Source organism: Brachypodium distachyon, chromosome 3 (genome assembly GCF_000005505.3).
Source record: "Brachypodium distachyon strain Bd21 chromosome 3, Brachypodium_distachyon_v3.0, whole genome shotgun sequence".
Lineage (NCBI taxonomy): Eukaryota > Viridiplantae > Streptophyta > Magnoliopsida > Poales > Poaceae > Brachypodium > Brachypodium distachyon.
Window position 1 is genome coordinate 54,897,702 of NC_016133.3, and position 21,224 is coordinate 54,918,925.

The window sequence follows — 21,224 nt, forward strand, 5'->3', positions numbered from 1 at the left end:
GCCGGATCAGTACAATAAATCAACAAACACACATGATGCAAACTGTTGCTGACAAATGAGGAGGTGTATAGGGACAATGCACATGGCCAGATTGAAGGCACACTCGTATGTGGCCTGTCCATCTATAATGAATTGATGGTTGATGGCAATGAACATTCCCCCTGCTCCAACCGAGATGGACAGACGCTGCAATTTGACACCTGTACCATGTGCTCGAGTTCTACACATCTCTCACACCTTGCAGCCATCCATTCAAGTCATGTAAAGAGATTCATCACCCACATGGTGGAATTATCACTTTCTCCCTGTTCCGTTGACAGGCTCCACGGCGAACCAGACAGACCATACAAAGAGCAGAGTCTTCGTCGAAACCGAGGCCTCTTTAGATCGTCTCGCAGCGTGCTAATATGGGCCGGCTCCTGAATCAAAAGTTCTAGCAGAATGCTATGCGTTCTTCACAAATGACCACTTCAAATGTCCCAAAGAGAAAACTATGGTGACACTTTCAATTGCCCGACACAATATAAACTTCCGTTGCCCGACACAATTACGAAAACAAAAATGTATAGAAGGAGACATTGAACGCAAGCCACTTTTGGCTACATCTTTATAAATCCAGAATTAACATGGAAAAATCAAAGCTAAATACAGGTACATTGCAGAGCGCACGATGTAAAGAATTTATGTATCATGTCCTGATGGAATGAAAAAGAAAACGAACGACATATGGGGATCAAATTGTGTGACGCAGCCCGTAGCTTCTGCAAAATGCAATATCGATCAATGCGAGAGCACTAAAAACTCAGAAAGCGGTGCAGTTATTGGGCAATCCGGTGACGTGGTCGACGGAGACGAGCTGCGTAGCGACGCAGCTGATGACATCCTGCCGGAGCTTTCCACCGGCGCTCTTGAGCCCCTTGATAGACACGGCCTGGTTGAAAAGGTTAAGCACGGGCAGCTTGGACGCCGGGGGCATCTTGCCTCCGGGCAGCAGCGCCGCAAAGTCGTCGGCGATAAGCGGCACCTCGAAATCTCCCTTGTCATGCTTGAGCTTATTATCCTTGGCACTGATATGCGCCCCTGGCTCCATGTGATTCGTGGAGAAGCTGGTCTGGTTGGGGAAATTCGGGTAGAGGCTGACGTACCCTCTGAGGTACATCATGTCGATGAGGAACTTCTTCCAGGACGCCTGCCATCCGTTGGTGCGCGACCTCGGGATCTGGACCGGGTTCGTCTTGGCGTCCTCCGTGAAGCGCGCCGCCATGTAGGCGTAGAACTCGCGCCAGTGCTTGGGGAAGAAGACGGCGCCCCAGCTGCAGGGGAGCTGGTGAAGGTAGGGAGTGTTGGGCGTCCTGTGGAAGAACTGGGTCGCGTTCCACCGTGGCCGCTCCTTGGTGACCTCCACGAGCCGGGGCGTGTAGAGGGAGATGGAGGAGAGCTCCGGGAGGGAGATTGAGGGGTCGTAGTGGTAGGCGAGGAGCGCGTATTTGATCCAGAGGTAGTAGTATGGGGACACCTCGATGTCGTCTTCCAGGAGGAGCCCGTAGTCGTCGTCGTTTGCCGGGTACCAGCTCTCGCTCACGGCCCGGATCAGCCCGCCCTGGATGATCCGACGGCGGAGCGTTTTCGGGCCGTGTGGCCAGTCGAAGGCGTGCACCACGTTTAGGGTGGAGGCGTCGACGCGGCTGTCCATGTTGAAGCTGATGGGCACCTCGTCGCCCACGTAGTAGGCGGTCTCGAGTGAGCTCAGCAGCCGCTTCAGTGACCCTGCCCTCGTCTGCGTGATGATGTTCACCGACACCCGCATCTTGTTCCAGTCTTCAAATCGTAAAATCCGTCACGAAATTATTAATTATACGGTAAAGATGTAGAAGATGATGATCATGGATAGGAGAATTGACATGATCTTACTTGTGAGGGAGGCGGGTGGGAGGGTGGCCATCCAGAGCACCTTGGGGATGGTGTTCCTGGGGAGGAGGACGAGCGCGGTGCGGTTGACGGTGGCATCGGCTGCCATGCGGAGCGCGTCCTTGACACTGCCATCGATGTCGGCGACGGCGATCACCACGCTGGGGTTGTGCATCCGGACGAGGCCGCGCATGCTGGAGTAGACCGCCTGCAGCACGGGAACCTCGGACCTGGACGGGCCGGATAAGGCCCCGAGGCCCAGGTCGAACACCTTGAACCGCCTCTCCTTGCACACCACCTTGGGCCACTTGAGCACGGCCGCGGCCTCCTCGCAGGGGCAGTGCGGCCCACCGGACACCACTAGATACGCCTTCCGGCCCGCCGTGGCCCGGAACTTCTCCAGCAGCGGCGCGACGGCCCTGACCTCGCCCAGCGAGTGCGCGAAGAAGAGCGCGTCCACCTTCTGCGGGTGCATGGCGGCCCACTGCGTGACGTAGCCCGACGTCAGCGCGCGCCACCACTGCTCGTCCCTGACCTGGACGATGTCCTTGAAGATCACCGTGGTCTCCGACACGTAGGCCAGCCGGTGCTCGCTGTCGCCCCACGTGGCCTTGTCGTTGGCGTCCACGGGGAGCACGAAGGAGCCGGCGCCCATGTACTTCTGCAGCTGGTAGCTCAGGTGAAGATCCTCCCCCGTGGCGAAGGTAAACGGCGTCTCGACGAAGAGCGTCTTGACGAGCTCCGTGGGGAGGAACCATGAGCTGGAGAGGAAGTCCACCTGGACGATCCGGTCCACGGCGATGTCGTAGGCCGGGTCCGGGAGGTACAGCCCGGCCTCCTTGGACCGGAACTTTCGGTAACTCGGGAACGTGAAGTCCTTGCCCTGCCTGAACGGCAGGATCCTGCCGATGCTCCCCAGCACGGCGTTGCGGTACTTGTCGGTGCCGGCCACGTGGCAGAGGATCTCCAGCATCCGTGTCCCCGGGATCATGTCGTCGTCGAGGATGTACGTGAAGTCGGACTCCGCCTGCAGCGCCATCTGGAACCGGCCGTAGTACTTGAAGTCGTACCCGGAGGAGACGAAGCTGATTCTGGAGTCGTTGTAGGAGCCCACGATGCGGCGTAGCGCGGGCTCGTTGGGGCTGCCGAAGGCCAGCACCCAGACGCGGTGGAACGGCAGCGTCTGCGCCCGGAGCGTGTCGAGCTGCGCGCACAGTGTTCGCCGCTTGAAATGGTTCAAGATCACGGTCACCCTTGGCTTGGAAGCAGCAGCTGCCGAGCTCCAGCGGGAGCGCATGCGGAGGAGCTCCGGGAGAGTCTCGGGGGAGAAGGCGCGGCGCTGGAAGGCGAGCACGTCGTCGTAGAGCTCACGCTTGAGGCGGATCATGAGCTTGTCCGTGGACTTCTTCTGCTCGAACTCGATGCTCTCGTGCTCGCAGGCCTCGAGAGGGGTTAATGAGGCGGGGTCGTTGTCGGAGCTGACAACCATGATGTGCTTCCAGCGCTGCGCGATGCGGGTGGCCCAGGAGAAGTCGGCGGGGTTGCCGGGCCGGAGGTCGTCCACGGCGGCCGGGCTCATGTAGTAGAGGAGGAACGTGGCGTAGATGGCGAAGCCCAGCTGGAGGCATGTCAGGGCTGCCACCACGCGGGAGGAGTGCTTGGTGGTGGTGGATGGGCGTGGTCTGGGCTTCGCGCCCACGTAGTCGCCCAGCTTGTCTTCCTGGGAGTCGGCCTTCACGATGTGCGCCCGGGTGATGCCCATGGCGCGAGATGGATCACGCGCCTGCTAAGAATTTGAAAAGAATTACGGATGAGTACAACATGCACATGCTGGCTCCACTTATGTCAGGGCAAAATCTCTGCTACTTTAAGCTGCATGGAAGCTACGTAGGAATTGCTTAATTCGTCAGCGACAGCATCTTTAATTATCGATGCAGTAGGAGTTCAGTAAAGCGAACGGTGCGGTTCAGGTTCAGCAAAGCACAAGCAACGTACTCCCTCCGATCCATCTTAATTGTCTCAAATTGGCTCGAATACGGATGTATCTATGTCTAAGAAAATCTAGATACATGTAATATTTCGAAAATTAATATCAATACGGCTAGTAAAAAGTAGGAGCGCTAATTACCTTTGGCTGGAGAAGGAATGACAGCAAGCACACGCTCTTCACACGGACATGTATTCAGCGCTAGCGAAGCAGGTTAATGAAAACCTGTACCATGCAAAAGCAGGACCTTTTTCCTTTTTACAGGAGTAGATCGAATCAGCAGGAGCCACACTGAATGCAGCTCAAGCTTACACAGGAGGATTAATTCCCTTTTGTGTGGATGATCGATCACAGGGAAAAGAAAGGAAGAAAGAAAGATACAGGGGATCAAGTCTGAAGGCAGAAGAGAGGAAGTGCTGCTCTACACTAGGTTGGGGGTCATGCATCGGCTTGCTGACCCTAAGATTGCGATGCATCATCTGCTCTCCCATTTATAAGCAATGCAGGCTTCCTGAGAGAAACAGGCAAATGGCTGCACAAATCAGCAAAGCAATGGGAGCGTGCCTGCACTAGGCATTGACCACGATGAGTGTCAAGAACGCGATCCGTATCAGCTCTCTCTGGCCTCACATGGAAAGATGAACACAGTGCTAAGCTAGCTTTTTTCCTCACCATTAATGGGCTTTGATTTTTAAGAAATAATATATGATTGGTTTAGCTTAATGAAAGGCAACAAATCCTGCTGCTTCTTCTTCTTTTTTTAGGGAAACTACGGCCGGCAAACCCTGTTATCAGCCAACAAAGAAAAGAAAAACCTGGCACCGTGTCAAGGCATGCAATCGCCTATAGAGTAAACAATATTCAAAGCCGTCCAGTTTATTTGCATCCATCCTTATATTGTCTGATTTTTTTCGTGTCAACCTCAAATGGGGTCTCTTGTTCACTGGACGACGCGCCCGATCTTGGCTAATTAACCCCACTTTGTTTCCTTCATTGACGTGAAGGGAGGCCTTGCCAGGATGCTGAGAGCTGTCGTAGTAGTAATTAGCAAGCTGACAAAGCACACTAGCACTACTCTACTGTACTACTATCACTTAATATTATCAGGGCTGCTGCATATTTTTGTTGACACTTCGAGTAAAAACTAACAGAGCACTCTGTGGGTGGTTCCCGAGAAGGGAAATGATATATGCACAAGCGAATTAAATGTCAAACACGTAGCGTGGATTCTTGGCTAAACAGAGGTTACGATACAAGGTGCCATGCATGTTACGAAGTTAGAACGCGGCGAGGAGGAAATGGTGGGAAAAGGGCAGCTTGGATGCAGCTAGTCCAAGCGATCTCGATCAGTGAGCACCGGATGGCATCATCGCCCATGTACGCGACCGCTGCAAGATGATGATGCGATCGATCGCCCTAGTTTGCTACAGTTTGGGGCCAAAGATATGTATGATGCTAGTTTTGCTTGGAGGATTGTTTTCTTGTCCTCGATCTGTACCCGAGACCGCCAATGGGTTCAGTACCCGCAGCGAAAATCCAGTTGCAAAAAAAAGAAAGGAAAAATGTGGTCATCTAAGCATCGAGCTGAACCTACGGAAGTTGAAAAAAAAGAAAAAAAAAAGAAAGAAAGAAAGGAAAAAGGTTCTCATCGAAGGCTCTAAGCATCGAGCTGAACCTACGTAATTTTCGGCGAAGTCCCCTGTCAAGAGAATGGCGATTTCACGCTGCTAAATTTTTCAAGAGTAAATTTCGTAAAACCACAGTTTTTGGGGTAGTCGTGTCGCTGAATCACAATTAACGAAAAACCTTTCGCAGAACCACACATTTGAGTCAAATTGTCTCAGTCAGGTTCCGCGGTTTTGCTTGATTTTTTACCGGTGAGGCCCACCTATCGGATGCCACGTGGGCCCCGAAAACTTGCGGGAGTGAGAAAGGGGCTGGGGCTTTAATCGCGGGCTAATGGATCAGGTCGGGTTGGGGCCGACATGGCGTACAATAGGTGGGCCCACCTGTAAGAAATCAAGCAAAACTGCAAAACCACTCGTTTTCGGGCTGACTGAGACAACTTGACTCAAAATGTGTGGTTCTGTGGTTTTCTGTTAACTGTGGTTCATCGACACGACTGCCACAAAAATTGTGATTTTGTGCAATTTACTCAATTTTTTTTAAAAATGCAACCCGGCGGGTGCATCATCAATTAAAGAAGAAGAGTCAGAAGGCTAATACAATGCCGGAAAGGCCGTACAACGCCACCAAGTGGCACCAAACACAAAAGAAGACTACGTGCTAGCGAGCCACCTACTCGCCCCATGGGCCGGCACAAAGGTACTACCCCTAAGCAGCCCAGGATGCGTCCATCGCGTCAACTCATCCATGATAGTCGAAATGACCACGTGCACTGAAGGGGTTGCGCCGTTGAAGACCACATCGTTCCGATGATGCCAAATAGTTCAAAAGACCAATTGGATCGCCGAAAGGACGTCACGCTGAGCACGCCGCGGAAGGGGAAGCGAGGTCCACCACCCACGCAAGTTGGAGTTCGCATCCGGACACCAATCGCCATGGCCCCAAAGCGTGAGTAGGCGGCTCCAAACTTGCCTCGAGAGGACACAACCCAGCAGCAAGTCTGAGATGGTCTCCTCCCCCTGATCACAAAGAGGGCACCTTGATGGGTGCGGAAGACCCCGTCTCGCAAGCCGGTCCACCATCCAGCAACGGTTTCTTGCGGCAAGCCATGCAAAGAACCGGCACCGCGCCGGAGCCCTCGTGTGCCAGACCACAGACGCCATCGGGTCACACACCCGCCCAGCAATTTACTCATTTTTCAAGCTCAGAGGATGGGCTCGCGCGCAACACTATGCCACTCGTTAGGAGGAGAGGGGGACGGAAAGAGATTATCGGTTGGCTTTTGTTTTTAACAAAGAAAGAATTTTCATTATTTCCATTATAATGAAAATAAGAAAGAATTTCTTTGCTTCCCAGTCAGATTATGTTCACAGCCAAAAATTATCTATCTACTACCTCCTTCCATAATAGAAGGCATCATAGACCCATTTCCTTACGACAAATTTTTTGACGGGCCCTTATGACAAAATTTCAACAAGGGATTACTATGCTGATACTCGACCGATTCGTTATCAAAAGCATTGACTAATAGCTGTGGTTTCATAGTTACCGTTTCAATTAAGGGCACCGGTCAGTGAGTTTCCTGCCAAGTAGTTTAACCTAGCTTTTCTCTTCCCCATTTCTCTCATTCTTTCAGTTTTCTCGATTGCCGAAGACAATGTATTCCCATCATGTTCTGCGATGGAAAGTGGTCAGAAACCCGGTTCGATAATCAGGCCATACTATGCGCCCTCGAACCATCACACCACATCAGGTCCCAAAAGGAGCACCCAAACCGACCTACGAAGTATTTAACTTTTTTAATCGGCCCTATTTGAAATTTTGAATCCACGGTCCGTATCTCAGTTCGTTTTGCACCCAAAGCAAGGACCCATGAGGCTAGCGCCAGGTGAAACTTGCATCACAAATATGGAATCCCGAGTCCTTTCGGTTCAAAATGCTCGAAAAGCTGCAGCACAGGTTAATTTTTTTTTTGAAGAAAAGGCAGTTGATTTATGACACGCTCCAGGATGCCCTCTAAACTGTAATTAACTTGCTTTTATAATAAAAATGTGTTGCAGGCTGGCTTTGTCCGCCGTAGTTTCTTAAAAAAAAAGATTTATGACTTGAGCGGATCACTCGTTAATATGGCACGCTCTGGCATGCTCATGTTATTTGCATTGCTCTACAGTCTGCACTCACCTACCTGCAGCATGTGTACTGTACAGTATATACATTAGCGTGCAAGCGTAAGGCTACCTTTTCTTTTAGTGCCAACTAGCTAGCTTAGCTAGTAAATATGTGTGTGATTTGACTTTAGGAGGCGTCGGCTTGCAGTGACCCCGTTGGGATTCTCAAAAGGAGAAAACACGCGGCGACGAGGCTGAGCCTGGACGCCAAAATGCAGCCGGGACGGTCAAACGGGCTCAAAAGAATTTTTTAGATTACGTGCATCCGCCGGCCGGCCGGCAGGCCACGCATGCTGCTAGCAGGATGCTGCCTTTCTTTCTGGCGAAGAGACGCCTCGAAACCTTCAAATCTTTGGGTATATAACGCAATGTCAGTTCAGTACAATCTGGTTTGCGAAACCCTGGTTCAGACTTCAGGCTGCTAGAGGTTTTGTTATTCATTGTTCTTAACTGTTTCAGTCACTGCTTTTGTTATTACCCTGTTTGTTTTTACTTTTCACATCAAAGAGAAAAAGGCAGAGGAGAAGAGCAGAGATTGAATGGAAGTTAAGACATCATACTTGCGTAGGAATATTTCTCTACAGGTGGATGATATTAAACAATCCATCCCTAAATTACTTCTGGCGCAGAGTCGAAAACGGTCGTTGATTATGACCAACACCCTGGATAGTGCCAGACAAAATCAAGTATTCGAAACTGACGCCAACAAAACAAGACGAAAGTTCAACAAAATGGTATAGCCTTTTATTGTCTATCCAGCAAGAATGCTGAAACAAATAATATGTCTGCTGACAAGAGTAGCCTATAGAGAATTATACAACTACATCCAAGCTTATAATATCATGTGGCTTTGCATCCAGTTACACAACGCGGCAGTTGTGGCAATGCCCGCATTCGCATATCATACATTTAGTAGATACAGCATCCAACATGGATAGAAAAAGAATAGTTATGAAAATTATACCCCCCAACAAAAGAAATCATACATAAAGAAAACCCAGGTGAGCAAAATCCAAATGCCTGCTAAACTGCTTCTCAAATCCTCGCTGTGTAATCCACCGTACATGTGTAATCTCACCTGTACCCACCGTATTGCTGCTGCCCGCCGTATCCAGCACCCATCTGATTGTAGCCAGTCGGGGCGCCAGGCATTCCACCAGGAGCCATCCCCATAGGAGGCCGCATCCCCATGCCCATGTTCATCCCCATCTGTTGTTGGTTCATCCCCATCCCCATACCCATGGGTTGTTGATTCATCCCCATCCCCATTCCCATGGGTTGTTGGTTCATCCCCATTCCCATCTGCTGTTGGTTCAGCCCCATCCCCATCCCCATCTGCTGTTGGTTCATCCCCATCCCCATTGCTTGTTGGTTCATCCCGATCTGTTGGTTCATTCCCATCCCCATCCCCATTGGTCGATTCGTTCCCATTCCACCACCATAACCAGCACCAACACCAACACCTCTGCCTGCACCCATTGGGTTGGAAGGAGGCGCAACAGCACTCGCACCAGCCCGACCAATACCAGAGCCAGAACCCATGGCTTTTCCCATGGTGATGGTAGATACTACAGGTACTTGGGATGTTTTCTTCTCTTGCCTTTTCTCCTTGCGATTGATTGAATCGAAGTCCACTCCAATGTCTGCATGTGGGTTCGTTTTTGCTGTGAAAACAACATGCAATTAGAATGACAGGGATGTATAATCTTAGTCAACCAGGGTGCAGACACAAGATACTTACGTCCAGAAATGTTAAAATTGACAAGACCTCGAGTCAATGTATCTGACCAAACTGTAGATTTGGGCTCGAATTTCTTCACTGGTTCAGTTGGACTAACTTGCAAAGCCGACATTATCGTTTCTGGGGGAGCTGATGAACTCGAATGCAATGGATAGTTGGAACCAGAAGGTACTGAATTTGGGGCAACTAAAGGCTGGGATGCCCCTCGAGAAATTGATGCCGTCTGTGGAGCTGATGTGGCAGTTTGTGAGAGGAAACTTTGCTGAGATGGTAGTTGATTTACCGGAGGTGCATGCTGAGCAGACTGTGGAGGAATGTAGGATGGTGCACCATTCTGTGAAGGAACCCCAGACATGGTATCAATACCAGTCCCTGAAGGTTGTTGCATAAAATAGTTTGATGGCCCTGGAGGATTGGGTGCTGCAGGTTGAGGGGCCTGTGAAAGAGCAAATGGTGTGGCAACAGGCTGAGGAAATGAGGATGGGTTGGTGACTGCAGGATGTGCTTGTGGGTGAGCAAACATGGAAGCAGTATGAGTATTGGAAGCCACTGCTTGAGAAAGCTGAGATGTCTGGGGTGGAACATGAGTTGGGCCTGCCTGTTGGGGAAATGCGGAGGGATTTGCCTGTGAAACCCCAAAAGGTAAGGAGGTGGTGCTTGCAAAAATATCTTGCTGTCCAGGTGCGACGTTGGATGCAAAAGTGAGATCGCCAAGGGTATCTTCAAAACCAAAGCTAGCAGCTGAAGCAGGCTGGAAAGGATTTGCATCCGCACCAGGTCCGGTGGCCTGGAAGGAACCAGCAGGTGCCGCATTTGCCTGAGAAACTGCATGATTCTCTTCATGAACTGCCTTGAAAGGAGTAGGATCCCCAAATGGATTTGAAGCATCAATCGCCTGCAATGTTTAAATACAGGAGGAAAAGCTGAATGTTTTGCTTGCATTAGCTATTACAACTATATTAAAAGAAAGGGACAGCCACTTCATCACCAAGAGAAGTCACTTGATGTTTCATTAGCATCGATGGTAGTGGTGATAATGATGATTGATATTAAGTCAACATTACAACAGATGCACTAAGGCTAAATACACTTCTTAGCAACTCTGTGAGCCTTTGTCCTTACCCAGTTTGCTATAGGGCTCATGAAAATTAAAAAGAAAAGTGTAAAATCGCATCATTATCACCACTACCATCAATGCTTAATTATGCTAACGGCAGTAGGTTTTGCAAACTCATACCTCGCTGAATCCAGTAGAAGCTGGTGGCATGCCCATGAAACTATTTGTCTCGAAACCAGAATTGGCCATTGGCTCGACATTTGGGGCAGCAGTCGGCTGAGGCACAGAAACCAAAGCCAACGAACTAATAGGATCAGGCCCGAATAAATCCATCTCCAAGCTATTCACTGCTGGTGAGGGGTTCGCTGGAGGTGAGGCATCTGAAAGTATAAAGATCGAAAATAGTATTTAACCATGCTATGTTATCGAAATGGTAGCTGTTCTTGTATATAAAGAAACAAGAATACAAATGTTCACACATATATTTTTCTGCTACTTTGATTTACTCGTGAGTGCGTTGACTGCCAAAAGAGTAATATACCTGGCACTGATCCACGTGGATCAAACTCATCAAAGCCGTTAAGTTCAGCATGAGCAGGTGGTTGTGCAGGTACATCTTCAACAGAATTATCATGAACACCATTCACCTGTTCTGGGGGAAAGCTTGTTCTAGGAATGGAGGGAGAAGGCACCTTTGGTGCAGCAGCAGCAGCTGGCACGCTTGCTCCGTTTCTGAATTAGATAGATGAATCAGATTTCATAAGTAATTATTCTAAATACAAATTATACATTCTGAGATAGACCGTCACCTTTCATCATGAAGATTGTCCTTGGAAATTCCTGCAACATCTTCATAGCTTGGTGGTGGTGAAGCAATCTGTTGGCTAGGAGACTTCTGCCCTGCAGGCCTGTTAAAGCAGGTAACAAAACTTAAGACAGCTAGCTCCAAACGGATATGTGAAGTAAGAACTTGACAACACTCAATTATCACCTCTCATCCTGAGTAGGCACATCAGCATTGCTGCCACGGCCACTGCAAGAGAAAAAGAAGGATATTAAAATAAAGGGGACTATACAGAAATTACAGTCTTGAAGATCCTTAGTTGACCCTCCTATGAACAGTATGTAAGAATTATTTTAGATCTAAACAAGCAATGAAACAGACCGTGAAGAATAAGCCTCATCATTGTCATATGAATCTCTTTCTCGTCCATAGCTCCTGCGGCCCGATCCTTCTGCATATTCAGGATTGCTATTACTTCCTCTGTATTCATCTTCTCTGTTGCGTTCATTAGAATCCCTAGAATAACGATCTCCTTCCCGATTGGGTGTATCTCCAGCACCACTGTATCTGTCATCGTCTCTATATCCATATTCTCTTTCCCTCCCGTAGCCATTCCTGTTATCATATCTACTACCATTGCTGCCTTCGTAGCGATCATTGTCATATCCGCCTGGGCTCCTGTGTGCTCCACTGGTGGCAAATGCACTCCGATACCTATAGAGGAATAATCAGCACAACAATACATGTCCATAACACACTATGCGCTGATCAGACATTTGAAGCAAACATGGTAAAGTTACACTCACTTATCTCTGGTAGCAAGTGCTTTCTGCCGGACTTCCTGAACCCTTTCCTTATCATTAACTAAACTAACGAGGCTCTGGGATTTCCGACGTACATTGCTACCTTGATCTCTGCCACTAGAATCGATATACTGGAATTCAGCTAATGCCTGCAATTTGAATTAAAGTGAGCACCAAGCAACTATGATAGTCCTTGAAGCAGGTATTGCATTATGCATATGGTAAAGAAAGAGGCCCAATAGAATTACCGATATCTGATAAGCATGCTCCCTTATGTCATCAATAACCCGCTCGGTACCATGAGCTACCAGGTAATCGAGGACAGTCAATCCCTACATTGCAGCAAAATATAGCATCAGATTCAACTTTTGATCGCATTGTTGAGATTATTTTCACTCTCCGCTCATATTTGCATTGAAAACCATACCTTGTAAACATGCCGCCAATTTTTACCAGTATCACTGACCCTCTTCCACACAATATTCATGATCATCTGATACTCATGACTGCAGACACACAAAGCACATTAGAACCAGGAAAACAGGGTTCTGTACGGCAACACGCCAATCAAATAACTAAAACCTGAAAAACATACTGGTTGTGTGTTGCTTGTGCAATCTCTGCCAGGAGGGATCCATGCGGGCCCCACGGCTCATTGCTTGTGGCATCGAGAATCTGTTTCAGTCCATTACGCATAACGGATTAATACGAGAGCAGTCTTGTACTCCCTCCGTTCCTAAATACTAACAAGTATTTAGGAACGGAGGGAGTAGTATTTAAATTATGGTATGGCAACTGGAAGTCCAACCAATCTGACAGTTAGGTAATAGCATGTTTAACAAATGCTCGTGTAGGCATATGAAAGAGCGCCTTGGGCACCTTCCACAACGAGCATACTAAACAATGAGATCTCACCTTTTGTTCTGTACCAGGCACCTTGAGGACCTTTTTATTCACCCCTCTTTTCCTGCAAAAGGAAAGAGAAGTACAAATTAATACTACTAGCAAACGAAATCTCAAATTGAAAACGATAAGATGAGATGAACATCACGTACAAATCCCGGACCGTCTGATCGAATACTTTCTTCATGGCGCCTTTCCGAATCTAGCTTCTAGTACCCAGCGCCCACCTCCTCCTCCTTGGTAGGAGACCTGCACAATCCATTGGTATCAACCATCGCTAACATTACTACTCCGATTCCCAAATGAGAAGCATGGAAAGCAAGCTCAAAACAATCGCACCGAACAGAGCGCGCGGATAAGCAAGCACCAAACAAACAATCCCACCGAACAGAGCAGAGGGAATCCGGCACGAAAAGCGGACACAGCCCCAACAGCAACAACAACAAAACAAACGAATAGGAGATCCACGTGAATTCGAAAACTCGCGGAAGCGTCCGTACAGCGCGCCCCAGATCTAGCAGCGCCGCCGACAAGCTCCGATCCCCCGGGGGGAGATCCATCCGGCCATTCCCCTCAAAGCCCCTACGGATCCGGCAGCGCCCGCGCGCGGGGAGGAGAGAAGGCAGAAACGAATAGCAGCAGCAAGCAGCGAGATGAGCTCGAGCCGACGCACCTACCTGAGGAGGCAGGACGAGCAGCAGATCGGGCCGGTCGACGACGCGCCGGCGCGGCGAGAGGGGGGGATAGATGTCGGCGGCAGCGGCGGCGGCGGGAGTCCAAGGGATTCCACGCGAGGTGGAAGGAGGAGGAGGTCCGCGGGGAATGGGGCGCGCTTTCCTCTCGTTTCTTCTTCTCCTCCTCCCTGAGCTGTCGTCGCGAGGAAAGAGAAGCGAAGGGTGGTAGGAGAGAGGAAAAGGGAAGGTGCGGGAACAAGAATAATTATCTCGTTTCTTTTCTGCTTTGCGTTGTTGCCTTGTTGGTGCTCGGTTAATTAATTGGTTTTAATTGAGTAACCAAGCAGATTAGCGACCCGTGATTAGTTGCGGGCTTTTGAAAAAAAAAATCTGATGATATTCTTTGGGTTGTTTTGGTTCATGAAACTGAAAATGAGCTGTAGTTTAGTTGGGACTCGGACTCGGGAAAGAGAAAGGACAGACGCAGAAAATGGTGGTGGTACTATTTTAGTGGTATATTTTCCGTCAGGTTTTTATTCCTGGATGTACGATCTGACCTGACGGGTGAAAATGAAGCCCACGTTGTAGGACGGTGTCAATTTTCAAAATGTCAAACCAGCATGTCTTCTAGAAAAGAAATACAAGTATTGTTAACTGTTACAGAAAAAAAAAGTAAGAAAAAACATGCTACCTCACGTAATTTTTTCATCTAAATTGACTTTTTCAAACCATAATATAAGTTCAGTTCTAACCTTTTCTTATAATAAATTTCCACTTTTTCTCTAGATTCGGTGCTACCGACTTCGGCATGATTTGGAGCTACCAAAAACCATGAAGTGTGGACTCGATGCCAGGACCTGAAGTTTGGTTAACGCTTAACTGTGTGATCTTGGCGTCAAACCTTGAGGGCTAGAGGTGATCGAGAAATGGATATTTACGCAAAATTGCACCATCTCACGGGTAGAAGAGGAGGGAAGAAAAGTGTTACTACCCCAATTCAAATTAACTGTCACGGATTTATATAGATGCGATGCGAATTTAGACGCGATTAAATGTGTAGATATATATGTATCCATATACATGTTTATGCAGACAAAATTGCGACCATCGATTTGAATCGGGACGATCCTCAAGAAGCAAGTTGGAAGTGTAAAAACAGGACTATAGACTCCGAAAGTGTGAACAAGTGTAAAATCTGATTTGCCAGACACAGGAGGAGGGCCACCTGGCAGCGAGCAAACCCGTTTGCCGCGCGAGCCGCAAGGTGACAACCGACCGACAGGCGACCATCTTTGATTCTTTTTTCCCCGGGGATTAAAAGGGACGGGATGCATCTTAGCTGGCCATGTACTAGCTGCGAAACCCAGTACAAAAACGAACCCAACAACAGGAGGTTGGAACAGGATCTATCTGTCTGTTGGGGTTCTTTCTGATCTTTTCCCTCACGGGATCTCGGTTCCTTTCTCTTCCGGGCCAGCAAGCGGTACTTTTTTTAGTTTTTCTCGTCTCCTTTTCTTTCTCTTTTCGAAGTTCCATCTCAGCTGTCCCTTTGGCCGTGCACCGACGCCGACGCCATGATTAGAGATAGATCCACGTGGTTAGTGACCTGATCTACCGCCGTAAATACCGGATTATCTGTTCGTTCGTCGTGCTGTCCGGCATTTCCTGGCGGTGGCTCGTTTTCTTTTTCTGCTCTTTTCTGGCTGGCTTGAGGATCGTATGTACGGGGATGATGTGCGGGTGCAATCATTTGCGGTGGTACTAGTACCGGTAGTATAGTCATTTCGAATTGTCTTCAAGATTGTGCTAGTAGCTCTTGACTCTGTCCGGTCTCAGAGACAAGGCTTGTGTCATCAACCGGTGTGGATTCTCTCGTGGTTCCCACGGTTGGCTGGCCCACCTGTCAGTCTCACAAAGTCAAGACTTAAGTCAGAGAATACTTGCCGGTCATCGACTTGTAATCATATTACTTGGAAGAGAGGATACATGCATAAAAATAAAAGAAGGAGAATACGATCTACTCGTACGTAACAAGATCCGGTGTGTCAGGGCGTGCGTATGTATAAGTGTACGAGGTCGCCATCACATTCACATCAGCAGCGTCTGTCAGTTAGTCTAGAGTCTACAGAGACTGCTGTAGAACGCCGCTGCAGTTGAAGCGTTCCCGTCAAGCCCACAACCAAGTCACCAACCGAACCGACCGTCGCTCGGTCCCTATCCGCCACCGTATTCAACCAGGCCGAATTATTTCCCATGGGCCGGAGAAAACTCCTCCAGGCCCAAATAGCAGGTCCGGTTTGTTTTTCTTCGCGCCCCCCAACGCCCTACTAATGGCCGGGCCCGTTACACCGCCGCCATCCTTAAATCATTTTTCCTCTTCTTCTCCACCTCCGTCAGTTCCCGTCCTCCTCCTTCGGTCCCTCCTGTTGCTTTCGGTTTCGGCGGCGGCACGCGTGTACCGCCGTCGCACGGTTCTACCGGGACAAAACAGACAGCGCAACACCTCCAGATCAACACTGGTTTCCATCAAATTCTCAGCAGATGCAGAGACAAAGACGACAGCGCGAGATTCCCAGGAACAGAGTCGGCCTCGATCATTAACATTGCAAGGATCAGGTATGCATCCATCCATCCATGAAGCAAATTAACAACCCCTCCACGATTCAATTCGGTTCACAAATGTATACCCTTCTCTTTATGTACATCACCAACACCACACAAGGGAAGCTAGCAGTACAAATACTGGAGTATACCATACCATACCAATTACCAAAAAGTAAACCAACACCCTCTCTCTCTTACCCCATTTCCCCCACAAACACTTATACCCACCTCCCCAAATAAATTTACATCTCCTTATACCACACAAGCTATACCACCCCACCCCGTCCTCCCTCCACAAAAACCAAGAACCCAACTGACACTACTACAGCTGCTGCGGCTACTACTACGATGACTAAGTTCACAGAATCTAGAATCCAGCCGAATCCTTATCGGCGTTGTCGACGATGATCACCAGAATGCGGTTTTACCTAGGCTGCGGGCGTGCCGGGAACGATTTGGCGTGCCTCATCTGCGGAGTTTGCCGCGGGGCCGATGAGCGGCTCAGCGTCTGGGAGCGCAGCAGCATGTCGACCATGGACGAAGTCTGGTACGCCTGGATTAGGCTCTCGCTGTCTGTGGAGTCGCCACGGGCTGTTGCCCTCTGCCACGAGTGCGAGCTCAGGCCTGAGAGGACGTAGGCCCGGCCTGACGCCTCGTACCTCTGGCGATTCGCCATCCTCTCCTGCATCTCCTTAAGCTCGGCGTCCAATGATTGGCACAGCCGGTCACCGGACTGTCCTGATGCTGACGCCATGATCATTCTCCTGCAGTCTTCCAGCAAAGAAACAGCGTGCGTTAGGTCACCACGCTCAGCAGAAAACCTTGCTGCAGCCATCACCTCTGCTGCATGAAGACGGTTCTTCTGGCGGTCCACCTGGATCGACACACTTTGTACTGACACGAATGCTGGCCTGGATATCTTCACTTTCACATCAGACATATTGATGGTGTCCTTCATCAGTGGATCTTTATAGACACAGCTAACATTGAGAAGTGTTGTTTCGCCATAACCCTGCGGAACGTTTACAGACATGAGAAAATCCCTCTCCTCTTCTGCATACAGATCACCAACATCTATGGACCCATTCCTCTTATCATCTGTAATTCTGCTAGAGTAGCTGCCTGATCTGATGGAGCCAAAGTGCACATCAGGGTGGAGGCTCTCCACCTTTACATGCAGATCCTGTGCGACTACACTCAAAAGTCCACCAATACATTGGGCGAATGCATCTTGGATAGTAGCCTCTGTCTCAATGAATGAAAAGGTCCCACCAGAGGTTTGCGAGATCGAATGCAGCGAAACTGCATCGTGGTCAGCACCGAATCCAAAGACATGAACTGGTACCTGCTGACTACCATTCTTAGTACATGGCAAGAGCGCACAGTACTCCACTGCAGCTTTGTGTACACCAGCAGTTGGTGAGACGGTGTATGTATCTTGCCCATCCGACAAAAGGATGATGTTGCAGACTGGATTTTTGGCCTGCCGTTCTTCAATCACTTTGGAGCCTTTCCTAAGACCTTCAGCAATATTAGTGCCACCATTTGAGGTCAGAGAATTAACTGCTAGCAAGCTTTGCTGACGACCAGATTCGGTCATCCGACGAAGAGGGAAGAGCCTCCGTGCAGATGAAGAGAAGGCTATGACAGAAAGCCGATCTGAGGATCCAAGGTTCTGAATGACAAACCCCATGGCCCTCTTCAGCAATGCAAGTTTCGTACCAGCCATGCTGCCACTGACATCAAGCACTGTGATAAGATCAATCGGTGCTCGACCCGTGTTCGGGCCATTAACACACTCAGGACTGCCAGGCTTCTGCAAATTCTGAGCAAGGGGCGCCTTTAGATGAATTAGGATGGTGAAGTTCCTTTCGGAAGTACTTTCTGGTATTTCGGTGAACTCAGGATATGTCTTTATCTCTACTGTTCTCAAACATCCCTGTTGGGGGTCCTCAGTTGCTTCACATAACTCCAAGGGTTCATCGTCGTTGAAAATACTTCGGTCAGTGTCAGGCAACAAACTGGTCACATGATGAAGCCGCCCAGAAGAACGGGCACGAGGGAGTGGTCGCAATAGCGTCATGTGGCCACCATTTTGGTGTCCATTAACGGGATTGATCCTTGCACTTCCTTGAGGGAATTCAGCAGGCAATGGACCCCGAAATGGAAGTTCCTTCCATTCGGTGCGGCAAACTGGGCAATTGTTGCTTCCGTGCTTAACATTTGCAGCTATACAATGGAAGTGGAACGTATGTGAGCACTCTGCTGTGAATAGAGCATGGCCCTGACCAGGTTTCATTATAGTCAAGCATATTGCACATGTTTTCTGCAAAAAAAGGAGGAATATAAAAGGTTTAAGATACAGACATAACATGAATCTTAGAAGGCATTTTTCCATGGTCATGGTGTAGTCACAACTAATAGGTGATGCTGCAAACAGAAGTAAAGATGACTAAACATACATCTAAATAAAACAATAGTAAATAATGAAGACAAAGTTATTCATGACCTTTCGATCTTTCAAACATCCGTATCATTTATTTTTCATAGATAGCGTTGCTGTGACGTACAAGACATGGATTGCTTGACCCCTAAAGAAATATATTGGCATTCTCAATTGTCAATCACCCTTTAAATATTTTGGTCAGATGTCGCAGTTTCAAACTTTCATCGGAAGAACAAACCAAACCTTGGTCACGCGCCGCACTTTCAGACTCACAGCCGAGAAGAACAAACTTGTGCAAGGAAGCACTGGCCTTGTGGCAAGGCAAGGTTCAAGGTCAAGCTAATTTAAAAGGCAAGTAGTAATCTTAATATTATCGGGGTGATGTAGGTGCCTTAATTTGAATTATTCATTCCTGACTAACCAACACACCTCACCCTGTCTGACCAGAAGATCAAGGGGCTGACTTCCCAAAATACATTTGAAAACCAAGTACTAACCACGGCCCCGCCTCTGTTTACCACACCGTGTCTCTGTTTAGCAGCACACCGTTAACACGCAGACGAAGCGGTAAACATAACTAGGGTGCTAGAATTTAACAATTTCAAATGGGCGTGATCTGAATGCTATTGCTAATCTCTTTTCCAATTCTGGCCCTAAAGCGAGACGGTGGTGGGTTCTGAAAAACCTGAAAGAATGCAGAAGGGATCTGAGAACAGTGCCGAAGCAGGCTGTTCTGAAAAGGATGCTAAGCTAAGCTATGGCTATCTATGCCCAAGGACAGCTCCTCTTTATGCCTGCACGAAAAGAAGTGAAATGAGAGAGGCTGCTATCTAGGGGGAAAAGGTGAGTGATGAAGAAAAGCGGTGTGGACTCTGAAGTCTGTAGGAGGAGGAGGAGGACCCCATCCTTAAAACAAAGACAAACTCCCCCACTTCATCATGATATTCCTCCTCCACCACACCATTGCCCATCCATCTCCTAGCTAGCTCCTGCATCTCCTCTCTTTTTTTTCTCCATTCTGTGTTAATCTTTCCTCCTTTTTGTGTGTGCGTGGGTGTGCGTGTGTGAGATGAAAGAAAGCTACTGGAGCAGCTGCTGGCATCATTCGAACGTCGTCACAGGTGTACAACAACCTGAATCGAAGCTCGCTGCCGTAGTTAATCGAAGCTGAATCCACTAAATAAGCATGCATAAATAAATATAAGAAAAACCAAGACAAAGCATAGTACAGTAAGTACACAGATGGATGGATCTTGGCAAGTTCCTTGAATGCTAGTGCTAGTAAGTATTCTCAGAAATTAAAGCTTTTTGTACTACCTTGAAGGATTTGCTGCCGGATTTGGAGAGGCGGAGGCCGGCGGAGGTGGGCGTGGGGGTGGTCGGCATGAGCACCTTGCCAGCCGCAGCTTGCTCCGCCGTAGGGGTGGTGTTGGCGCTGGTGGCGGCGGAGGAGGCCGCCGGCGAGACGAGCGCCGCCGTGGAGGAGCCCGTGGACGGCGAGCCGTCGTCGTCCAGCGTCCGGGGCACGTAGACGCAGAGGTTCAGCCCCAGCGACATCTTGGCCTTCCTCCATCTGCTCTCCATCCGACTCAACCAACTAACCAACAAACTAACTGCTACCACTAGCTGAGCAGAGAGAGCTTGTTGGGGACTGTACTTGTAGGTGGGTGAGGTCAAAGGCGGCGCTTTGGATCCGTTGGGTGGCTGGCAGCTGCCGCCGTGGAAGAAGAAGCCATGGCCATGGGGAGCACCCAAGAAATGGAGGAGAGGCTGGGCGTCGGAATCTCAAACAAGGGGATAAAGGAGGATCGATTGTGCAAGAAAGAGAGAGAAAGAGGTGCGTGGATGGCTATTTGACCTCACTGGCAGCTGAGCCAAGGCAGCGAGAGAGAGAGGGGGGGGAGTGAGAGGGAGGGAGCAGCCTTTTAAGAAAGAGGGAGAGAAAAGGCAGTGAGTGAGAGCAGCAAAGCGAGCAGCAGGCAGGCAGGCAAGCAGGGGCACAGTCCACAGGGCAACTACAAGGAAAAGCTGGAAAGAGGGAAATGATGGCGAGAAGTGGGCGGAGGAAGGAAGGAAAGGGAGAGAGCTCAGCTCGGCTCAACTGCTCAACTGCCTCAAGCGGTGCTGCTGCATACTGGCGAGTAGTGATGCGGCCCGAAGAAGACGACGAAGCACCCCCCTCTTGACAGTCCTTCGCGTCCTTTGTTTTTTCTTTTGTTTCGTTCTGACCTATACTAGCAGTGACCTGTATCATTTCCATCCTTTTATTGCTCCCAATTTCTTCTTCTTCTTTGCTGTGTAAATTGCCGGAGCATTTTCCGTCACGGGTTTCCTGGTGTCGCAATTGATGGGCACAGGCATTTAGTAGTACTGTCCCTAGTTGACGTTAATGTACTGCCGCCACGAGCGTGCCAGTGTGTGGATTTTCCCTTGTCCAGCAGCAGCAGCAGCAGCTGGTCTGATCCGGTTGAACTATTTTTCTCACACAAAAGAGAAGGAAGATTGAACTCTAAAAGATACTAG

General features: G+C 49.1%; 3 protein-coding genes across 5 annotated transcripts; all 3 read right to left on the minus strand.

The window, feature by feature from the left end:
* Positions 1 to 547: 547 nt before the first annotated feature.
* On the minus strand, positions 548 to 4,367 carry LOC100838904. 2 transcript variants are annotated; one of them, XM_003570285.4, is made up of 3 exons: positions 4,037 to 4,367; positions 1,912 to 3,691; positions 548 to 1,818 (listed from the first exon to the last, which is right to left on the minus strand). In XM_003570285.4, the coding sequence occupies exons 2-3, from the start codon at positions 3,668 to 3,670 to the stop codon at positions 803 to 805; spliced, it is 2,775 nt and encodes a 924-aa protein (XP_003570333.1). In that variant the 5' UTR covers positions 3,671 to 3,691; positions 4,037 to 4,367; the 3' UTR covers positions 548 to 802. The 2 variants fall into 2 exon arrangements, with proteins under 2 accessions (XP_003570333.1, XP_014756563.1); XM_014901077.2 differs by having other exon boundaries at positions 1,912 to 3,694.
* Positions 4,368 to 8,411: 4,044 nt separating this feature from the next.
* LOC100839210 (clathrin interactor EPSIN 2) lies at positions 8,412 to 13,890 on the minus strand. 2 transcript variants are annotated; one of them, XM_010237643.2, is made up of 14 exons: positions 13,655 to 13,890; positions 13,130 to 13,226; positions 12,990 to 13,041; positions 12,670 to 12,749; positions 12,502 to 12,580; positions 12,323 to 12,406; positions 12,078 to 12,223; positions 11,653 to 11,985; positions 11,479 to 11,520; positions 11,297 to 11,395; positions 11,029 to 11,219; positions 10,668 to 10,867; positions 9,431 to 10,325; positions 8,412 to 9,353 (listed from the first exon to the last, which is right to left on the minus strand). In XM_010237643.2, the coding sequence occupies exons 2-14, from the start codon at positions 13,162 to 13,164 to the stop codon at positions 8,764 to 8,766; spliced, it is 2,826 nt and encodes a 941-aa protein (XP_010235945.1). In that variant the 5' UTR covers positions 13,165 to 13,226; positions 13,655 to 13,890; the 3' UTR covers positions 8,412 to 8,763. The 2 variants fall into 2 exon arrangements, with proteins under 2 accessions (XP_010235945.1, XP_003570334.1); XM_003570286.3 differs by having other exon boundaries at positions 13,651 to 13,890.
* Positions 13,891 to 16,270: 2,380 nt separating this feature from the next.
* LOC100835433 lies at positions 16,271 to 20,914 on the minus strand. The gene is made up of 2 exons (XM_014901210.2): positions 20,019 to 20,914; positions 16,271 to 18,581 (listed from the first exon to the last, which is right to left on the minus strand). The coding sequence occupies exons 1-2, from the start codon at positions 20,283 to 20,285 to the stop codon at positions 16,680 to 16,682; spliced, it is 2,169 nt and encodes a 722-aa protein (XP_014756696.1). The 5' UTR covers positions 20,286 to 20,914; the 3' UTR covers positions 16,271 to 16,679.
* Positions 20,915 to 21,224: the final 310 nt, after the last annotated feature.

Excerpts from the sequence above, each read along its gene's own strand:
- LOC100839210 (XM_010237643.2), bottom strand. The coding sequence starts at position 13,164 with ATGAAGAAAGTATTCGATCAGACGGTCCGGGATTT. Across the intron at positions 12,581-12,669 it reads GCACAAGCAACACACAACCA|TCATGAGTATCAGATGATCA; the intron begins GTATGTTTTTCA and ends GTGTGTCTGCAG. Across the intron at positions 10,868-11,028 it reads TCCACGTGGATCAGTGCCAG|ATGCCTCACCTCCAGCGAAC; the intron begins GTATATTACTCT and ends TTATACTTTCAG.
- LOC100838904 (XM_003570285.4), bottom strand. The coding sequence starts at position 3,670 with ATGGGCATCACCCGGGCGCACATCGTGAAGGCCGACTCCCAGGAAGAC. Across the intron at positions 1,819-1,911 it reads CCCACCCGCCTCCCTCACAA|ACTGGAACAAGATGCGGGTG; the intron begins GTAAGATCATGT and ends TACGATTTGAAG.
- LOC100835433 (XM_014901210.2), bottom strand. The coding sequence starts at position 20,285 with ATGGAGAGCAGATGGAGGAAGGCCAAGATGTCGCTGGGGCTGAACCTC. Across the intron at positions 18,582-20,018 it reads CCGGCAGCAAATCCTTCAAG|AAAACATGTGCAATATGCTT; the intron begins GTAGTACAAAAA and ends CTTTTTTTGCAG.